We start from the raw sequence: 21,564 nt of genomic DNA on the forward strand, positions 1-21,564 counted from the left end.
ACCAGTTTTTAAATTGTGGTGTTTCTGAAATCTTTCATCTTCTTCTAAATTGAGGTTTTTACCTGCAGAGTGTTTAAATTCACACTGTAAGAACATTTTTAACATTCACTTCCTCTCTGCAACATTTAAAAAAATTCATCCTACATTTGTTATCATCAATCAGAGCAGCAGAACACAAACCACACTGAGACAAACAAGTCATCTTTACTTGTATTAAAAAGAAAATACACAAATAACATAAGAACACAAACAGTCAGACAATAACACAATAAAGTTTCAGACGTGTATAATCAAGCAACATCAGCAGCTGGTCAAAGCAGAAAATGCTGTTGTTTTTCTCCCAAAAACCTCTTTAATGTTTTCACACTAGAAAGCTCCTCACATAGAGGTGATAACCAACTGATGACAGTTATTTCTGCAAATACTTTACCCAAAGGACAATTGGAAATCTGAGCCCAAAAGCTGCTGAAGTCTTTCTTGAGTACATTTATAATTTACTTTTAAATTAATGTTGCAAATGTCGGCAAAATCTTCTATTATCTTTTATTGACTGTAGAAATCCTAAGTGTAATATTTTATGATACCAAAAATGTAAAAATGAAAAGAAGAATAAGAGTAAAGGCAATAATTATTTTGCCTCTAGCAGTGCAGGGCTCATGAGTTCCTGGGTTTATTTGGTTAAAAAGTCCTTTTACTGTAAGAATAATTTATTTGCATGACCATGATCTTCTGACAACTGAAGGTAGTTTAGTTGACAAATCCGACGTTCAGATCAGAAAACACTCATATGTGTTATATTTGGAGGATACTGACAAACAGCCCCTTCTGTCATTTATGTATGAGCACTCGGCAATGACAAGTGTAAACTGTAAAGCAGTGATGGAAGAAGTATTGAACTGGTTTATTTAAGTAAATGTAGCAATAATACAGTATAAAATACTACTTTACAAGTAATAGTTTTACTTTCAAAATTACAGAAGTATTATTTGCTAAATGTACTTAAAGTATCAAAAGTAAAAGTACTCTTTATGTAAATTGGCCCCACACACTGTTACATTGATCATATACATATATACAGAGCCTGTGAAAAGTATTCACCACTCTTGAAATGTTTCATGTTGTATTGTTTTAAAACATGGAGTCAAAGGGGATTTAATGTGGCTTTTTGTACACTGAAAAAACCCTTATATGTAAAATGAAAATAAATCCCTATGAAGTGATCTAAAGGTATTTCAAATATAAAATACATCATCAGCTTTACTAGTAAAATCTAAATCTGAAATGTAACTAGTACTTATAGCTGTGAAATAAATATAGTGGAGTAGAAAGTAAAATATCTCCCTCTGAAATGTAGTGGAGTGGACGTATAAAGAAGCATAAAATGGAAATACTCATGTAAAATACCTCACAATTGTACTTTATTACATTCCTCCCCTGCTGTAAAGTGTACCTTTGCTAAAAACTCCAAAAAAGAAAAAGTGACAAGACCTCCAGATGTGCGGCCTTTGTTGGTGGATGGGCTCAGTTTGACTGTGTGGGTGGAGGGCTCAGTAGAAAAAAGGTTTACAGACAACAAGAGAAAAGACCCACATGACAAATGAGAGGGAGGGAAGTTCATGAGTGTACAGCAGCAGGTATGAATCTGTTCTCGGTGGTTATTAGGACTCATATAAAACTGTTGACAGCGAATCAACACTTCCTTTCCTGCAGCAGACGGGCCGTGTGGGTTTCTGCTCAGCAGCCTCCACACTGTTCACTGTGGTTTTTCATTTTATTAACACAATGACGGTTACAACCATCAACTCTGGTTAAAGAATGGTTCCAGGAACTTCAGTATGAATTCAGCGCTCGCTGTCTCAGTTTTAATCTGTGTTATTAATGTGTGAGAGAAGCAGCTGAAATCCTAAACTCAGAGCTGAGAAACTGACATCATTAAATAAAGGGAGACGTTCAAACTCCTGCAGTCTGCTCAGGTCCCACAGTCTGTACTGAGTTCACAAATACATTACTCAATAAGTTTAAACAAATAGATCAAAATAAAATGGTTGTAATTGATATTGAGTTGTTGAACATCCTAATAATAATAATAATAAAAAATACATCATTATAGTCATTAAAGAATGAAGTAGGTTTTGATACTAAGAACCCAACTTAAATCATATTTTTTATATTTTTATTGAATACAAAACACAAACAAGCATGTAATTGATAATTGATTGATTTATTGACTGGGACATGTTGCAGTTTTAAACATTAAAGAAGCACTGGACCAGAGTTAGCTCGAGGCTAATTAACAGCACAGCTACACACAGCACATCACATACACCCACAATGTCAATAAGAAGATTAATAATGTAAACTGCGCTAATGAGAAGACCATAGATGGAGTTTAGACTCAATGTTCACACAGCTGATTTTAATGTTTTAATATATGATATATATTTACAAAACAACATAAACATCAGATGTATTTATGAATAGAGCAAAGAAATGTTTCTTTTTCAGCAAAAATACAAGAGCACATATACACATACATATATGTTGATGTGAACCAAGTTAATTTTCTCACATATTCCACCTTAATTATCATAAAAAAATAAAAATCAAGTATCTGTAAACTTTTCTTTGTGTCTACCTGTACACTTGTTTTAGCACTATGTGAAAGTTTACTGAGATCTACTCACAACAAGAGTCAAATTACTTGTAGGTATCAATAAACTCGGTCAATATAGTGGATTCTGTGTCTGATTATTTAGATTATTTGCATATCCAAACTGAAATCAATAAAACCATGGATGATTATAAATGACAGAAACTGTTATGTGTAATGTATTAAAAAGAAAATAAACAAGAAAGAAAACATACTATGAGCACTTCAATATCTACCAGGTAGCTAATATTTTAGCTTCATTTTACACTATTATACAAGTCATGATTAAAACTGGAATTAAAATAGAGCATCAAGATATTAATATTCTACAGAATTTATACTTAGTAACTGTAAATATACTGTATTTATGTGTATGTGTGTGTATTTATAGTTTTAAGACAACTGTGTCTTAACCGTAAATTTACAAGCAACCACAACACAGCATAAGTGACATTTGTGAACACTGATGAAAGTGATAAATGAGATGAATTGATGAGATGTGATGGTGAGAAAAGGCGAGCAGAAAACAGTCAGTCAGCATGTGTGCAGTTGGTGGACGGTCCATTGTTTCTGAGGATCATCAGCAGAGAGAGTCCACAGCAGTACACCAGACTCTTCACTATCAGCACTGTGTACAGCACACAGAGCAGCTTCACCTGGTACTGAGACGGGACAAGAGCTGCTGGTGGATCTGCTGGTGGATCTGCTGATGGAGCTGGTGTTGGAGATGCTGGTGGAGCTGGTGTTGGTGGAGGAAGAGCAAAAACCTCTGAAACAGAAAAAAAGCCATAAACAAATGTCAGTGCTCTGCTCCTCTGCTCTCTCTGACAGCGTCTGCAGATGAAGCTGAATCACTGCTGAACACAGTCACCAAGCCTTCATTACCTTGTTCTGTTTGGGCCTCCACTGTTCCCCCCTCGTGCTTGACGTAGCAGCGGTATTTATATGTGTAGAGAGCATCCCGATCAACCACCCTGATGGCAACGGTGCGTCCCGGCTCTCTGAGCTCCAGCTGCTCTCCCTCAGCAGGGGGCAGATCCTCCAGCATGCCGTTCTACTTCTGTCTTTTCCAGGAGAACTGGACCAGAGGAGGAGACATGGCTGAGGCCAGACACAGCAGGGAGCTCTTCCCCTCCAGGTGGGCTCTGGATGCTGCTGGGTACACGCTCACCACGGGCTTCACTACCTGCTCATCTGAAGTTTGACAGCAGCAACAAGCAGCACAGACACACATTCACACAGTCAGTAAAAATATTGTTGAGGAACACACAACTTTAAGTAATGCAGAGACAAATGTTGCTGTAATTCATTATTAAACATACTCTATTACTAAATGCTAGCAGCCCAGAAGATGAGTACTGTAGGATTTTGTACAGCTGCTCAACCAACTCCAGCCAGCAGAATCTTCAGTCTTCAGACTGTTCATCTGCAGATACAGCTGCTCTCTGCTGTCGTCTCTGGAGATGGTGAACCGGCCTTGAACTGACTGAGAGTAGTATGTGTCGCTATCACCATCACTGATAAGTGCAATCCACTCCAGTCCTTTTCCAGAAGCCTGTCTAATCCAACCCATCCAGTGGTTGCTGAAGGTGAATCCAGAGGTTATACAGGTCAATCGGTGGGATTCTCCAGGCTTTTTAACTGCTGGTTCAGATTCTGTCAGAGTCTGACCATCAACACCTGTCAAGACAGAAAAAAGAGCCTAACATGCATCAAGTTGCTAATACAAATGTAAATATGTCAAATAAAGATCAGTGAAGATCTTCACCTGCCCAGCAGATAGTTAAAAGCAGCAGTCCTGTCCTATAGTCCATCATGTTAAACTGTGTGTCCACTGTTCTCTGTCATCCTCTCTGCAGTCAGATAAGTAGAGGTGGAAGACATCAAGGTTTTGCATTGACTCCTCCTCATAGCAAGCAGAGAATTGCATTGAACTTTTTAAAATGTGCAATAATAATTTTAATATAAAGTCCATACTCATTATCATTGAGTTTTAATAGAAAAGGTACCTCTTGAACAAATTTTGCTTTGTTTTGTTTTTCTCACAAAGTGCTCATAACATTCAGGATGTCAGGGGGAAAGAAAACCCCAGTAAGAATATAAGTGAAGAAAACTGATGAGAATACAACAAAAATATGTAACTCCTCAGTACATGGATGTCATTAATACCCTCTTCTTTAGTCAATAAAAATAAAATGTCCAATGTGAAACATAAACTCTGTTTCTTGATTAAAACAAATATCAGTGAAAACTACAGTGACCAGTTTGTCTCTCTCTCTGCAGTCAGATCAGTAAAGGTGGAAGACAACCAAGTTTTGAACTGACTCGTCCTCACAGACAAAACAATGATGTAAGAATTGCAACACCAGCTAAATGAATTTTGATTTAGTTCATCTAAATTTGAAATTGTACTTAATCAGAATTCTCTTCAAAAGTTGAATTTTGTGTTGCAAGTTTGAGTTACAACCAACTTGTGTTGTTGGATATCAGAGTTTCCCCCAACAAACACATATTTTTAACACTTGCAACTGAATTATCATGACACAAAATAACTTCACTAAAACATGAGATGACATTATGTTTTGTATTTATTAATCTTAATCTCACCCACTGGGAGATAATTAGGGGAAATGCATGTGGTAATGTTACCTCTTGCATGTCTTTTTCATAAATATAAAAGTTTAGACAAAAATAACATTATTATTGATTTTTTTGTCATAGGAATACACACTGTGACATAATACTAATTAAAACATTAAAGTATCTACAGCACCATGAAATCAATTCTTGTTAAAAATAAATGAACAACATATTTTATACTTTCATACTATAGGTTTTTACATTACATGCATTATGGTTTCTTTCTGTTTATTCTTTCCTGGACAAGTTAACAACAACTTCAACTCAAGATCAGTGAAGATCTTCACCTGCTTCACCTGATATGCTCACAAGAGCATATTTGAGATAATGAAGATGTTTTATCAGATTGTTTAACCATCATTTCTGAAATAATATCATACAATTTCTTCAAACCTTCTCCTGTCTGTAACAAGGATCTTATCTCCACCAGGTGGTCTAGTAATGTACGCTGGGTTGTCCAAATCTGTAACCAATTGTACAGGTTCAGTTAATATCTGACTTTCAGGGGAAAAAATCATAATTTTCTGGCTACATATTAAACAATATAAAAGTGTATGCACCCTTTCTCTGCTTAAAGAGTCTAAAAGAACACTAGTTAGTCCTTGGCTCTAGTGATGCTACAATTTCAATATAGATAAATAAGTATAGTTCTCCCTTAGTGTTATATTTAGTTGTATAAAGTGTGGTTACACAGAGGAGAGAAATAGATGTTTTAACTTCCTTCCCAGTAATAAGCAGAGACGGTGGAAGCTTTATTATGAAAAGGTAATATTTATTTAAATTTCTACTTTTGGTTATTTATTCATTTTATTTAAATAATGTGTCCATTAATTTGATTTGATTCTTTCCTCTGATTTTTTTTCTCTCTGGGGGAAAGTGTACAATCAATACCTAGAGGAGCTATTATAGAGACTTATCAGTTACTCTGAAGCAGCCCTTAGACTTTATTTATAATATTAATTCATATTATATTTATATATATTTATTGCAGCTCATTGTTTATCTGTCCAGCCCGCAACTTTACTGTTTTGGTTCACTCTCACCATTCTCATAGCGTCAATTTCATCCACAGCAGGTGTAACAGGGGACTATATTAGCCTCACAGTTTATAATGTCCCCGTTAAGTTTCCTTTATATCGCTGATAATAGTGACAGCCAACAGTCTCTGCGTTGTGTTGTGATGATGACGGTGGACTAACGGCTGACAGTTAGTAACATCAGTTGACTCCAACGAAGACACCCAGGCAGCTCCGATGTCGATTCAATGATGTCTGTTTATTGCTTACAAGCACTTCGGGATCTGGGGGATACAAGCCCGGTCTCAGTAAAACTATTTAACATAAATAAAATCATAATCAAAAGAAACTTACAATACTAATAAATTATTTCTGTGACGAAGCTTAATAACCGTTAAATAACAAATTACAGGGCCAACAGTCTAACCTTGACCAGGATCAAAAACTCACTATATTACAGATTACACAAACACACTATTGATACAGATGAATCAGTTCACGTAGATAATCACTCTGAATGTCAATATAATTATAATTAGTAATAAAGTCTATCTCAGGTCAGCTATACATTAATATTTACAGGTTTCCATTTAACAGTCACACACTCTCCTGGGGGATACAAGCCTGGTCTGACTTGTTCCCCCGGTGATGGGCTTTACAGCTGCATCGTTACCTTGGATACTATGTAGCCAAGTATTAAATATTAAATATATAACAGGATAAAATAATGAAAATAACACAAATATGTACACCTTACAACTATTAAATAAAGGTAAAATTACTGACAAAATGATACTCAATATTAAAAGATTTTGCTGTCAGACATAGTGACAATTTAAAGCACAACTAATGTATTTAATGTAACATGCAAGAGGCATATGTTACACAGGCATCTGTTTTCAGCTTTAGCGACTAGCTGCTGAACATACTCAAGCATTTAATAGGTAAAAAGCCACACACAACTCCAAATGAATGATAATGTTGCTCCATAACTGCTGGATGTGTAAATAATCAACTCGTTGCTAATTTCAACATATAAAAATAAGAGGTGATGATATGTCAGTGGTGTGTTTAGATATTGCAGATTTAAAAGCCACAGTAACAATAACCTAATACTTCTATTCGGTTCTCACTGTGTGTGCATGTGTGTGTATGGTCCAGTATTTATTCTTTACATACTGTATTGTATTACTGTACTTAATTATTTCCATACAGCTGAATACACAAAACAAGTGAGATAGTTGTGGTCTATCAGCCCAGTAAAGATGAGTGCTGTAGGATTTTGTACAGCTGCTCAACCAACTCCAGTCACTGTGAGTCTCGAGCACAATAATAAACAGCAGAATCTTCAGTCTTCAGACTGTTCATCTGCAGATACAGCTGCTCTCTGCTGTTGTCTCTGGAGATGGTGAACCGGCCTTGAACTGACTGAGAGTAGTATTTGCTACCACCACTACTGATAGCTGCAATCCACTCCAGTCCTTTTCCAGGAGCCTGTCTGATCCAGTGCATGGAGTAGATGCTGAATGTGAATCCAGAGGCTGTACAGGTCAGTTTGTGGGATTCTCCAGGCTTTTTAACTGCTGGTTCAGATTCTGTCAGAGTCTGACCATCAACACCTGTCAAGACAGAAAAAAGAAAATAATCAGTTGATTTAAACTGGTAACTTTTTAACAACAACTTCAACTCAAGATATGTGAAGATCTTCACCTGCCCAGCAGATAGTTAAGAGCAGCAGTCCTGTCCTATAGTCCATCATGTTAAACTGTGTGTCCACTGTTCTCTGTCATCCTCTCAGCAGTCAGATAAGTAGAGGTGGAAGACATCAAGGTTTTGCATTGACTCCTCCTCACAGCAAAGAGAGAACTGCATTGAACTTTTTAAAATGTGCAATACTGAAAAGCTTCAACATGATAATGAAGTTTTAATACAAAAAAGTAAATCCTGAAAAAATGTTTTTCATAGTGTTATACTTTGTTTTATTTCTTTTATCTCTTATCTCTCACAAACTTTTCATAATTCATATTCAGAACTTTAGACAAAAGAAAACCCCAGTAGGCAAGTTTATGTTTCATTTCTTGTTAGATGAGGAACTTTTAAAGTGTAGTTGTCAGCTGAAATAATGCTGCAACAAATTCACCACTTGAAATATAAATATTGTGAGTCAGGAAGAGAGAACACCTTTTGGTAAATGCCACCACTGTATTATTTTATATTATTATAATTATATATTATAATAAGTCATGTTATATTTATTTTACTTTTTGTGGTTAAATATGATTAAATACTGTTTCCTGTTATTGTAACAGTGAACTGGTGTTGAAATCATTAGTGGTCTGAGGGCTCCTCCTCTGGTGGCTTCATGTTACAAGTGTTCAGGCACTGAGGGGTTTTTGTTCAGGTCTGCTGATGGTTTGTGTTATTGTGGGTCTTTGGCACAGTAATACACAGCAGTGTCTTCAGGCTGCACATTCTGTCCGTTTAGAGTCACTGTTTTGCTGGAAGAGTCTAAGTCGATATTGAATTTGTTCTTTAGTGAATCCTTGTAGTATGTGGTGGATCCAGCTCTCATTCCAATCCACTCCAGTTCTTTCCCTGCAGGTTGTCTGATCCAAGCTGTGTAATTGCTGCTAACAGAATAAGAGACCTGACAGGTGATGGTCAGACGTTGACCTGGCTGCACAGTCACTGAGGCTGGCTGTGTCAACTGTTCACACTTCACACCTGTTGAAAGAAGAAAATATTTGTGACAAAATATCAAAATAAAGAAGAACTGCTGACTATGACAAATCCAGAATCCAGACTCACAGGATCCAGCAGCCAGCAGCAGCAGCAGAGCTACAGAGAACATGGTTGGTATTGAAGGTGATCTGATGGGAGCTTCTCTTCTTCTGCTGCAACTGACAGCATGATATCAAGTGTTTATAGCAGACTCTGAGGAAGTTCACTTTGGATAAAGAAGGATACTGACAGGCTATAAAAGAAGGATGGGCTGTCGTTCAAAAACTGAAATTGCATTATGGGCAAGTATTTTATTACATACTGTACATTAAAAATATATTATTATTTAAACATAATAGATATCTGGAACTCGAAGTTTTTTATGTATTCATATGGTTAATTGAACATAATTGTAGGTTTAATTGTACAGGGAAGTAATATTCATGCACACATATCATAACAAATACACACAGATATTCCAAATATATATTGTCTAAAAATTGAAATTTGATTGCTAATACAGCAAAAGTAACAGATACAAGAGTTACACAAGTAGATGTATAACTATAGTAGTTTTATTGAAACTATATTTCTCTGAGTGTGTTGATGATGTTGAGCTGAAGTTTATTCTGTGAAAATCAAAGGGAAAAATATTGACTTGGTTTAACATGATGAGTTTTGTACAGTGATGCTCCCTCCTGTGTCACTGTGAGTTTCAAGCACAATAATAAACAGCAGAATCTTCAGTCTTCAGACTGTTCATCACCTGCTCTGCATTGTTGTCTCTGGAGATGGTGAACCAGCCTTTAACTCACTCAGAATAGTAGATGTAGCTACTGGTCTCACTGATGGTAGCAACCCACTCCAGTCCTTTTCCAGCAGCCTGTTTGATCCAAACATCCCAGTAATGGCTACTGAACCCTGAATATGTGCAGATCAGTCTGTGAGATTCTCAAGACCTTTTAACCACTGATTCAGACTCAGTCAGTGTTTGACCCTCAGCACCTACAGAAAGTTAAACTGCTCATTAGCTACTGTCATGCAGCCATAACATCTTTATACCAGGTTTGTCAGAAAAACAACGTTTGTTCTTACCTGTCCAGTTAATTGACAGGATGAGAAAAACAACCAAATAATCAGGTCTGATCATTGTAGTTTTATTCCAAATCATATCTTCTACTGCCACCTGTGGGTCTTTGTAAAAACATCATCTGTGGAGTTTTTGTAAAGCCTCTCTGCTTACTTTAACCAGTGTGTATTTGGCACAGTAATACACAGCAGAGTCCTCCGGCTTTAAGTTGGACAGTCTCAGATACACCATGTTGTTGCTGTTATTTCTGGTGATTTCTATTCATCCTTGCACACTGCTGGAATATTCAGTTCCACTTGCATCGCCATAAATGAGCCCCATCCATCCCAGTGCTTTTCCTGCAGGTTGTCTGATCCAGTTCATACTGCAGCAGCTAAATGTGAAGCCAGATCCCCTGCAGGAGAGACTGAGAGTCTCACCAGGCTTTTTCACTACTGAACTGGAAGGAATGGACTCTGTATTCTGACCTGTACAACCTGATGAGATGAAAGGAGTGATGAACCATGGAAGAAAGTGAGACAAACAGTCATCTGGGAAGTTTTCTGGTATCACTGACTGACCATCAGTTGATGTTGTCTGATAAAAGATAAAACATCAAGAAGCAGGAGAACTCACAGGACAGAGAGAGAGCAACCAGCAGAAGAGTGAGTGTATTCATCATCCTGAGGCTGGAGTTGTGACCTCTGATGCTCCACAAGAACAACAAGACCAGTCAGCAGGACAGAAGTACACTGCACACACTGAAGATTTGCATCAGAGTATCATGGGGAGGGAGTGGCTCGTTTACTGGCAGTCTGTGTTACGACCCTCGACAAACAGCTCGCCCACAGAAGGCCCAACATAATTAAAATTCAGGATTTCCCACAAAGATTGAACAAATTTATTAACAAAAACAACAACCAAGTAACAAAAGCTGGTGAGCCAGCTAAAATTAACAAAAAGAAGAGGAGACACCCAGACCAGCCCACAAAGGGCCGTAGTATCTGGGCTCTCCTCTCTGACCTAAATCCACAAAACTAAACCTGATAGAAATAAAGCTGTGAAAAAAAAGACTACTGGACTCACCAACCCAAACCAAGAAACTACCAAAGGCAACTACAACATAACAGAACAAACACAAAAAAACAAGCTGCTGCTGATCAGGCTGGGAAGATGAGAAAGAGAGTCCAAGCCCTTCGTTCCCTCTTTATAGGCCCTCCCCTCAATTATCCACTCAGGCCTCCTGGGAGAGAGAGCACAAACAAAAGGATCAGTAACAGGACTATACATATCCCATCCAGCAGGGGGGGGGAGTATGTAACAATCTGTTATAAGTTATGACTTGTCCTTCCATGTGGAATACAACATCACATCCAGAGACTTTGAGCACTTTTTTATTTATACCTTTTGAAGTTTTGTTATAGACCCAAAAATAGTCAGAAAGACTGTCTGTATGGTACATGTTAAGTTGTAATCATGTATCAATGATATGAGTGTTATGGATATTCCATAACTGACCAGGACAACAGAATGTCAAGCTGTACTCCTCTGTTCTCTCAAACAGAAGATAACACATGTTGTTTAATAAACCAGGAGCCTCACAGGCGAACCAAGGCCAGAATGCAGGTCATCATCAGACGCAACAAGACAAACCAAAGATACAGATTTAGGTCATAGGTTTATGATTCGGAACTGACGAACTAGTTTCTATGATTGGCTTAAAGGCTGGTTTTGGACTGTGTGGGTCAGACGAGTTTGGGGACACCGTACGAACAGGAGGTGTCCCTTGAGTCGCTCTCCCTTGCAAGGTTCTTCATTAAAGTTTTCCCAGAATCATCATACGAAGTTTGGTTTGGTCTTCTCTTCTTCAAACTGACAACTGCCAGTGCATCAGCTCCGAAAATCCACAACAATTTGGCGTCACGAACAGGATTTCAACACAACAAAGACGTGGTAAGTGCATAATTTTATTTTATTATTGTGCCTTACCATGTCTGCGTTTGACGAAATCACAAAGAAACTGTGCATCACTTTCACTTTAAAGGTGGTCACAAAGTGAACAAAAAAAAAAAAAAAAAAGCAAAAAGCTGATGGTTAAAGAATCTAAACACATGAAAATGTGTTGAAACTGTGCAGTGATAAGCAGGTGCAAAGCATGTGGTTGTGAAGAGGTAAAAAAAGGCAGAGTTGAGTGAGTCTTAACTCCTGCAGTGCCACAAAAGTGGCTGGGATTTCTGGGCTAGCTTCGGGCTACGTCCGGCACAGGGGGACCCACCTGAGGTTTAAACTATAGAAAAGACGTTTTCGGGGTAGGATTTGGCCTATTTCGTTTAAGCCAAGATCGGGGATCATCCACTCTGTGTCCTGTGAGAAATGTTTTCAGACTTGGGATTCTAAGTCCTAGAGTCGGGCGCCGGTAAAAATTTTTTCAAACAATAAACAGTGTACACAAGACGAAGAGTTGCTTCGTCGGTTTGGCTTCAGATCACTGCTATTGCACCAGGAAGAGAGGTGTAAAAAAAAGAACTTCGGTGATGCTGGGAAAGTTTTGATGTGTCTGTTTTGTGTTTGATGTGTTTGTTTGTGTGATGTTTTTAATGTAAATGTGTTAAAATGGGCAACAACACGTCTAAAGCAGTGAGTAGAACACAATCTACTACAAAATTAATTCATTCACCAAAACACAAGAGAAAGAACAAATCTGTTTCAGTAGGAAACAAACGCACCAATTCAGAAGTAAAAGGTCAATCTGCCATTGATAAGCTTCCCGAAGCAAACCCCCACACACTCACAGATGCACAATATAGAGCGATGTTTTCTCCACAATCTCCGGCGGGAGTTGTTGGTAGATTGAAAGGATGGACTTTTGTGTTTCCATTTTCTTCCCTTATGAATCAGTGGACAGATGGCGAATGGCCATACGAAGGAGCGTTTGATAGAGATAAGCTTCAGATTGCTGAGTACAATGTTAACCCAGATTTTGGAAATCCATCTTGGGATAGTGCGTATATGAAAGATTGTGTAAATGTGTGGTTAACTGTTGCTCGTCAGAGGTGTGGAGTGAGTCTGGATGAAAAAAGAGTTGATCGTTTTTCTGATGAGTTCAGAGCAGCAGTGGAGAACTGTGTTAAATGTGTGACAGCATGTCACTTGCCTATGTTGGAAGCAGAGTTGCAAACCAGAGCTACAGAAATGATGAAAATTAAACAGAGGCATGGTGAGAATGTGAAGGCCATTTCCAAAGCTATCATATACGGTTGGGCAAAACGGCAAACTGATGCTCCCTCTCCACAAACTTTGTTGACCATTGTATCCAAAGCTGGAGTGCCTTTGCAAGAGTCACACACAAACAAAACAATGATTTCAATTTTTCCACAACTTTCACCTTCAAACCCCTTTTCAGCTGCTAACATGACTGATCAAACCATTTCACAACAAGCAAAGACTGACGATGAATTTCTCTTACTAGCCGCAGCTGTTGAGGGACAAAGACTACAGACTGAAGTAGAAAATAGAGAAGAGCAGATAGCAGCTAGAGAAAGGGAAAGAGACAGTCAGGCTGCTAGAGAAAGGGAAAGAGTTAAACAGGAAAAGAAAGATAGAGCCGACGAAGAAAAAGCTAGGAAAGCTGCAGAAAAAGAAAAGAAAGCTAATTTGTCATTCAAACAGGTAAAAAGCCAGAAAAGAAAGGAAAAGAAAAGACATTTAGCTGCCGTTGCTGAAGAAACAGAGATAGACACTCAGGACAGCTCAGGAGAAAGTGAGGTAGAACTTGAGTTACAAGGAGCCAGAGGTAAGGGGGAGGAGTCTGACACAGATCATAGTGACGACACAGAACCTGCAGTCAGGCCAAAGATGACACAGAGACGACCCCACACTGCAAGTAGCAAAACTCAGAGACGAGGTACAACTAGAATGACACATTCACATCTGGAAAGACATACAAGATCGAAAACTAACATTTTAGAGCCCCCTCTAAACATTACATCCACCTCAATAAATGCTCCAAAAATCATGGTTGGCAACACAGCTGTCTGCAAACCATGGACTCCTGCTGAGATAGTTGGAATGACACAAAATGCCCCCAATCCGACCACAAACCCAGATGAATACTGGGGATGGTTAAGATATGTATGCTCTGTGTATAACTGTCTGATACCTGATGTTGAACAATTACTTGCTGGCTCATACAGAACGGAGTGGGATTTGTGCAAAGGTGAATTTCTTTTCCCTGCTCGGACAGAGGATGGCCAGTGGCCTCCTCATAGAACCATGATTGACTGGTTAAATGAAGAAGCAAAAACAGCAATAAGAAAATGTGCACGACAGCGCACTGACTTTAATAAAGTAATTCACTGTGTCCAAGATGCATATGAAACTGTACCTGAGTTTGTTAACAGATTTACACGTACTTGGGATAGCAATGCAGGAATAGGACGAGAAGGAAATGAATATTTTGTTGTTACAACCTTTGTGCAAAATCTAAAACCAAATGTTGCAGCTGCATACAAATTGTCTGTCACCAATTGGCAAACCAAAGACTGGAAAGCAACGGTAAACAAAATGATGGCGCTAGATAGGTGTGAAGTTTTTGCTGAAGACAAATCTGCCTCCTTCCCAAAACAAATGTTACAGCATGCGCGACAGGGGGGTGGACAACAGCATTTCAAAAACAATAACAAGCGAAAACCGGGAAAGTGTCACAAATGTGGGAAAGCGGGACATTGGGCTAATGAGTGTAGAAGTGGTCGTCGTCAGAACAAGCAAAATTACCCATTCCAGGATCACCAAACAAGGAATTTCCAACAAACAGCCCCCCTTGCTTTACCACAACAACAACAACAACCACTACCACCTCCTCCACATGTTGATAATGTGAATCATGGACAATATTACAATCAAGCATAGGGAGGCCATAGAGGGGCAGGATCAGAAAAAACATTTCCCATTCAAGCAGCTGTAATTCGACTTTCAAAAGATCCTTCAGAAGATCCAATAATGCCTGTTGATGGTAGATAGTGGGGCCACAATTTCCACTGTTAAAGCTGATGAGCATGTATGTACCTGTTAGATGCTATTTTGCGCCCATCTCAGCTTGCAATCATCAAATGTGCTGCTCACACGAATGGAACTGATCCTGTTTCACGAGGAAATGCAATGGCTGACACTGCAGCCAAACAAGCGGCACTTTCCTCTCCCTCTTTGGTACTTCAATGTGCCTCCACACAACCTACCAATCCAATTCCAGTTCCTTCCGCTAATGATGTCGTGACAATGCAAAATCACGCTGATGACAGGGAGCGAAGTCTTTGGTTGCGTAAAGGTTGTAAAGTTGACGCGGAGTCTGGCTTGTGGCTCCACCCTGATGGTCGACCGGTTTGCCCTCGAGCTCTCCTTCATGTACTGGCACGTGTGACGCATGGTCCAGCGCATGTTGGAAGAGGGGTGATGAATGATGTTATTCGCTCACAGTGGTTTGCTCCAGGCATTACTCAAGTTTCACAAACACTTGTGGATAGTTGTATGATATGTCAACAGACCAGAAAAAAGAATAGCACAGTGAAACATGACCACTTAGAACCCCCATCAGGTCCTTTTGTAAATATGCAAATAGATTTTGTACATATGCCAAGCTCACAAGGCTTCAAATACTTGCTAGTCATAACCGACAGGTTCTCGAAGTGGGTAGAAGCTTTTGCAACGAAAAAAGAAGATGCAAGAACAGTTGTAAAGTGTCTGCTAAAAGAGGTAATCCCTAGGTACGGAGTGCCGCAGGGAATAGATAGCGACAGAGGTCCAGCTTTTGTGTCAAAAATCACTCAGGGACTGTCAGAAATCTTAGGATTTAAGTGGCAGTTACATGTTCCTTATCATCCACAGAGTTCAGGTCAAGTTGAGAGAATGAATGCAACTATCAAAGACAGATTGACCAAAACAGTCCTAGCCACAGGCCTGAAATGGCCTGATGCACTGCCGATTGTGCTGTACTCCATTCGGAGTGCACCAAGTGCAACTACAGGACTGAGTCCTCACGAGGTGCTGATGGGAAGACCAATGTCCACAGGGACAAGTCCCCCACTGACACCACACAAAGCTACTCTGCTTTGGACGGATGAGTTCATGACTGAGTATGTGAAAAGACTAACAGAGATTTTGAGAAAGTATCATTTACAGGTGGCTGACAGACTCCCCAAACCATCGGAAGAACCAATTCATTCCTTTCGAGAAGGTGACCTGGTATTAATCAAATCTCTGGAAAAAGTGTCTTTGTCTCCTAGGTGGAAAGGTCCATACCAGGTGCTGCTGACTACTAGGACGGCCCTGAAGGTCGAAGGCAGAGCAGAATGGATCCACGCCACAAGGTGCAGACTGGCCCCCCCCAACCACTGGCGGAGGAGAGCAGAGCCCTGGCAGGTAACCGGATGGTTACTCCTTTTTTCTCTCCTGTTTAGTAGGTTCGGGCAGGGGACAGGTCAAGTCGGTCCAAATGAGAGAGAGACAGGAGTCTCTCTGATTCCAGGCGAAGGAGAGCGGAAAGGCTTTCCTTCTCATGACACAGTCGGTGCCATGAACCCAGTGCCCCATGGACAGGGGCGCCCTTTGCAGAATGATCCAGAAAATGCAGACCAAGAGCCAGATCTTGGACATACGGACAAATCAATGAGCCCATTGGGACTCTACAACACTGTAAGTCCTGACAAAACAGTGAGATACATTGACAATGCTGCAATGAGAGAGTCTGAAGAAAAAGAGTCAGAAAAGACTGATGGACATATTTTACCAGCTCTCTCCCGAGTTAAACGAATTGTGAATTCTATTGTTTTTAAATGTCCTATTGACAGATGTAAAATGAATGATTGTAATATTGCATATCCAGTTACTTTTTCTCGAGGTAGATGGCGGTGGTCTACATATGATAAAACACTGTTTGAGACGAAGCAGAGTTCATCCACGTCGACGAAGGTAACGTTTTCACTTGTTAGACCACTAAGCAGACCTCTGGAATTGTGGTGTTTCACCAGACAGCAACTGAGAGGTTCTCCTGATTGTAGATCTTGGAGTGCAAATTTCCAGGAGAAGGGGGGAGAACTGGTAAGCTGTAAGTTCATGGAGAATGATGATTACCCCTGGAGTGGTTACTTTGCATCCACTAACACAATTGCTCCAACTAAATCTGAACCAAGGGTGCAAAACAAATTACTGCGTAGCGCTCAGCAACCAGTAGTGCGAAAAGAAAATTCAGCCCTTAGTCTTATGCTTGATTATGCGCGTGATCGTAATCTCAGTAAGTGTTGGCTATGTCAAAATATGCCAGCTTCAATACATTCTCCAATGTCTAATCCAATTCCATTCACCAAAGCTGATTATGAGACGTTCAATTGGAATGATCTTGCTTCAAGATTTAGAGAAGAAGCAGACGATTGCTATACTCCAACATATCCTGTGGATGTTAAGTCATCACAAAATACAGATATTGCTCTATACGTTGCAAGAACGGTAAATGACAAATATCTGCCAAGCGGATTTAATTTCACCACTCTTCTCCGCATCATTCACATACAAAGATATGTGAAACTAGGCTTTGAGTACAGAGTTCAGGTTGCTCTAGCTCAAACTAACTGTTCAAAACCTTCTGAAAATCAAGTGTGTGTTCCCCAACCATATACAACCACTGCTATGGCTGAAGCTCTAGTTTATGTGCAACCATGGGCTGGCACCTTATCCATAGGGCCAGTCAAGATTCAGTTACGCAACTGTTCGGCGCCACAACAAAACGAGCAAAGACCTCAGCGTGACTGCTCAACTTATCTTCCCCCTGTCTTCACTCATGAGCTACAAAATGTTTCTTTATGTTTCAGAGGGATAGGGAAGGGACATGAAGACTTAGGACAAAGTAGCTGTAACACTGTGGTAGATGTCACTCTTAAACAGTCCCCACTGCCTGAGAGAGTGTATCTAGTTTGTGGTGACAGGGCCTATCGGTGCGTGCCGTATGAAGACTCACGCGGTGTCTGTTATTTGGCGTACTTAATTCCCCTAATCAGAGAAGTAGAATCTACTGAGATAGCTTCACTGTATCCACCGTTACACATATACAAGAGAGAAATCTCATCAACTCAGAAAGTAGCCAGCTTCCTTCTCCCTTGGTATGGTGTGTATGTGTCCCAGCAAGAGCTCTCATCTCTCTCCAAATTCCTAGAAAATCATCTTAATGCCTCAAGCAGAGCTATGTTAGCCGAACACAAAGAGTTGCAGGAAGTCAAAACAGTAGCTCTACAGAATCGCATGGCTCTTGATCTCCTGTTAGCGGCTCAAGGAGGAACTTGTAAGCTCATAGGCTCTGAATGTTGTTCCTACATCTCTGATGCAACTGCTGACGTCATGGACATGGCACATGACACAGCACTGGGTATCAAAGAATTTCATGATAGTCATGGTTTTAACCTTGGTGATTTTTCAGGTGTCTTTGGGTCATGGGGGTCCGGATTGGTCAGGTTCCTGACCACTCTTGCTGTTGCTGTCTTCCTTTTCATCCTCCTCTGCTCATGTGTAGGTTTGATAATCAAGCTGGTAGTGAAAAAGACCACAGGGTCTGTACTCCAAGCAGCCCAGGTGCATGTCACTGGAAACACTGCAGATCATAATCACACAGGTTTGAGGTATTATGATTTTGAAACTTTCCAGGACTGGATGAGGCGTTTTCACCCAGGTATCATTTCAGATGAGGAGGAGGAAACTCAAAATCTGTAGGTTTAATGTTTCTAAAAGCTTTCTTGGTATAAATCACTCACACCGTGCTAAATTGAATAGAGTTATGTTTGTTTGTACTTCATAAAGTTGAAGAAACATATCATTTTCTATTTACAGGTGACATCTTAGAATAATTTTTTGATTCTTTAATGATGTGATTATTAATCTTATGCATTTTTAGTTTGAGAAAAGTTGTAGAAATAGAGTAGTGTTAATGATTAATCTCCTAAATATCTAGTCATCTTATATGTTTTTCATTAATGTGATTGAATGTTTAATTATTTTTGAAATGTGTGTTTGAAAATTGATGAAAATGAAGAGGATCACTCCAGGAGGATGGATTCCACATCACCATGCATCGTATGTGCTAGTAACCTCTCCATGGTGATGGCCCTCTACTGTACGCAAAGTGCATGGGTTGAAGACTTCACTTTGTGATTGATTTGTTTTATTGTTATGATGTAATCAAATGTTTGTATGACTCCCCTTTAAGTTGCTAGGATTTCATCTAGTAAGAGGCAGGAAGTGTCTTGTCTTAGGTTGTTTGCGCATGTGACTGGTGACCTCTGTCAATGACCTCCTTTAACGCTTTGGTGTTCTAGGAGATCTTCTTTGAGGATTTGCCTCACTACTGCCCCTGGTGGTTGGAAGACAGAACTCATGGGTCACATGACAGTTGTTTTAAAGGGGTACATAAGAGGGGTTTTTTATCTAATTTACTGATTGTTTGCTTTTATTGTTATTGCATTATGTGTTTAAATGATTATGTGTTTTGATGATTTTACTTTTGATTTTGTTCAATGCAATTGTTGATTCTTGTATTACTTTTGTGTGAGAATTGTTATCTGTTGTGCGGATGTTGTTTCTACTCTGTTTGTGCCCTTACAGTCCACCAGTCCAGTCATAAATTGGTAATTTGTATTGATCTTTTGATCAATAAGAGGGGATTGTTATGGATATTCCATAACTGACCAGGACAACAGAATGTCAAGCTGTACTCCTCTGTTCTCTCAAACAGAAGATAACACATGTTGTTTAATAAACCAGGAGCCTCACAGGCGAACCAAGGCCAGAATGCAGGTCATCATCAGACGCAACAAGACAAACCAAAGATACAGATTTAGGTCATAGGTTTATGATTCGGAACTGACGAACTAGTTTCTATGATTGGCTTAAAGGCTGGTTTTGGACTGTGTGGGTCAGACGAGTTTGGGGACACCGTACGAACAGGAGGTGTCCCTTGAGTCGCTCTCCCTTGCAAGGTTCTTCATTAAAGTTTTCCCAGAATCATCATACGAAGTTTGGTTTGGTCTTCTCTTCTTCAAACTGACAACTGCCAGTGCATCAGCTCCGAAAATCCACAACAATGAGGGAACTTAGGGTATTTGTTCTGGCCTGCTGGTGGTTTGTATCACTGTAGAGTTTACATGTGCACAGAAATAAACAGTTGTGTCCTCAGGCTGCAGATCAGATTCTGTCCTGTTAATGTCATCTTTCCAGTAGAAAGGTTTGTGTGGTGAAGAACTTCTTCAAAATCTAATCCATTGGTTTTCTTTCACGCTGTCTGATCCAACCTGTTGCATAGCTGCTATCAGTCAGAGAATAACCAGAGACCTGACAGGTGATGGTCAAAGACTGTCCAGGCTGCACAACCATTGAGTCTGGCTGGATGAGATCAATACTGTACACACCTTATTAAAATAACTCAAAAGAAGAATTTGAATTGCTGACAAACACACTTAGACTGATGATGAAAGCAAAATTTTCTGTAGTTTGACTAATTACTGAGTGTAATTCACTGAGTTTCACTGAGTGTCATGTATCAGTGATTATAATGTCAAAGTCTTTACATAGATGGAAACTGCCAGTTGCTGCCAAATTAAAGTAAGACAAACATTTAGAAAAATCTAAAGGCTGTTTCTCTCTTTACTGTAACAGTGAACTGGTGTTGAAATCATTAGTGGTCTGAGGGCTCTTCCTCTGGTGGCTTCATGTTACAAGTGTTCAGGCACTGAGGGGTCTTTATTCAGGTCTGCTGATGGTTTGTGTTATTGTGGGTCTCTGGCACAGTAATACACAGCAGTGTCTTCAGGCTGCACATTCTGTCCGTTTAGAGTCACTGTTTTGCTGGAGGAGTCTAAGTCGATACTGAACTTGTTCTTTAGTGAATCTTTGTCGGCTGTGGTGTATCCAACACGTGCACTTCCAATCCACTCCAGTTCTTTCCCTGCAGACTGTCTGATCCAAGCTGTCCAATAGCTGCTGAGAGAATAAGAGACCTGACAGGTGATGGTCAGACGTTGACCTGGCTGCACAGTCACAATCTGTTTTTGATGAGTCAACTCTGAATGAATTGAAAGTTATAAATACTCTCACATGATAAAAAGAATATGTATGTGTACTTTTAATAAAACATGTATTACTGTATATGTAAATTCATCCTTTTCCAACAGAAAGTGAAGTGACAAAAAAATGATGCAACAGTACGAGTTTTCTGAGTTTTACATAAAATACTTTTTTTTGTATCAGTGTTGCACATGTTTGAAGCCACAGACATTCAGAGCCTCTAGAGAGCTGCTCAGATACTGAAATTCAAGTAAAAAAAAAAAAAAAAAATGATGAATGATGATACTGTGCTGAAAAAAAGTTGTTAAAAACTTTGTAATAACTCGAACAGTTTGGATTTTATAAGCCCTGAAATTTGCAGTGCCACATCA

The 21,564-nt window shown here is 39.4% G+C and overlaps 1 protein-coding gene and 2 gene segments (V, D, J or C); 1 reads left to right on the top strand and 2 right to left on the bottom strand.

Annotated features, from left to right (window-relative positions):
• Window positions 1-7,614: 7,614 nt before the first annotated feature.
• Window positions 7,615-8,065, bottom strand: LOC121908927. The segment is given in 2 exon segments: window positions 7,615-7,925; window positions 8,017-8,065. Coding segments are annotated over 2 exon segments (360 nt in total).
• Window positions 8,066-8,619: 554 nt separating this feature from the next.
• LOC121908926 lies at window positions 8,620-9,187 on the bottom strand. The segment is given in 2 exon segments: window positions 8,620-9,030; window positions 9,115-9,187. Coding segments are annotated over 2 exon segments (348 nt in total).
• Window positions 9,188-15,164: 5,977 nt separating this feature from the next.
• Window positions 15,165-19,891, top strand: LOC121908908 (protein NYNRIN-like). 15 transcript variants are annotated; one of them, XR_006099322.1, is made up of 4 exons: window positions 15,165-16,783; window positions 16,993-17,059; window positions 18,782-18,806; window positions 19,167-19,891. XR_006099322.1 is itself a non-coding variant. In XM_042429229.1 (4 exons), the coding sequence occupies exons 1-3, from the start codon at window positions 15,254-15,256 to the stop codon at window positions 18,789-18,791; spliced, it is 1,626 nt and encodes a 541-aa protein (XP_042285163.1). In that variant the 5' UTR covers window positions 15,165-15,253; the 3' UTR covers window positions 18,792-18,806; window positions 19,167-19,891. The 15 variants fall into 15 exon arrangements, 14 of the variants coding, with proteins under 14 accessions (XP_042285163.1, XP_042285156.1, XP_042285155.1 ...); XM_042429229.1 differs by having other exon boundaries at window positions 16,974-17,059; XM_042429222.1 differs by having other exon boundaries at window positions 15,165-17,059; window positions 18,782-18,843.
• Window positions 19,892-21,564: the final 1,673 nt, after the last annotated feature.

The sequence above is a fragment of the Thunnus maccoyii genome, chromosome 12 (genome assembly GCF_910596095.1).
Source record: "Thunnus maccoyii chromosome 12, fThuMac1.1, whole genome shotgun sequence".
Lineage (NCBI taxonomy): Eukaryota > Metazoa > Chordata > Actinopteri > Scombriformes > Scombridae > Thunnus > Thunnus maccoyii.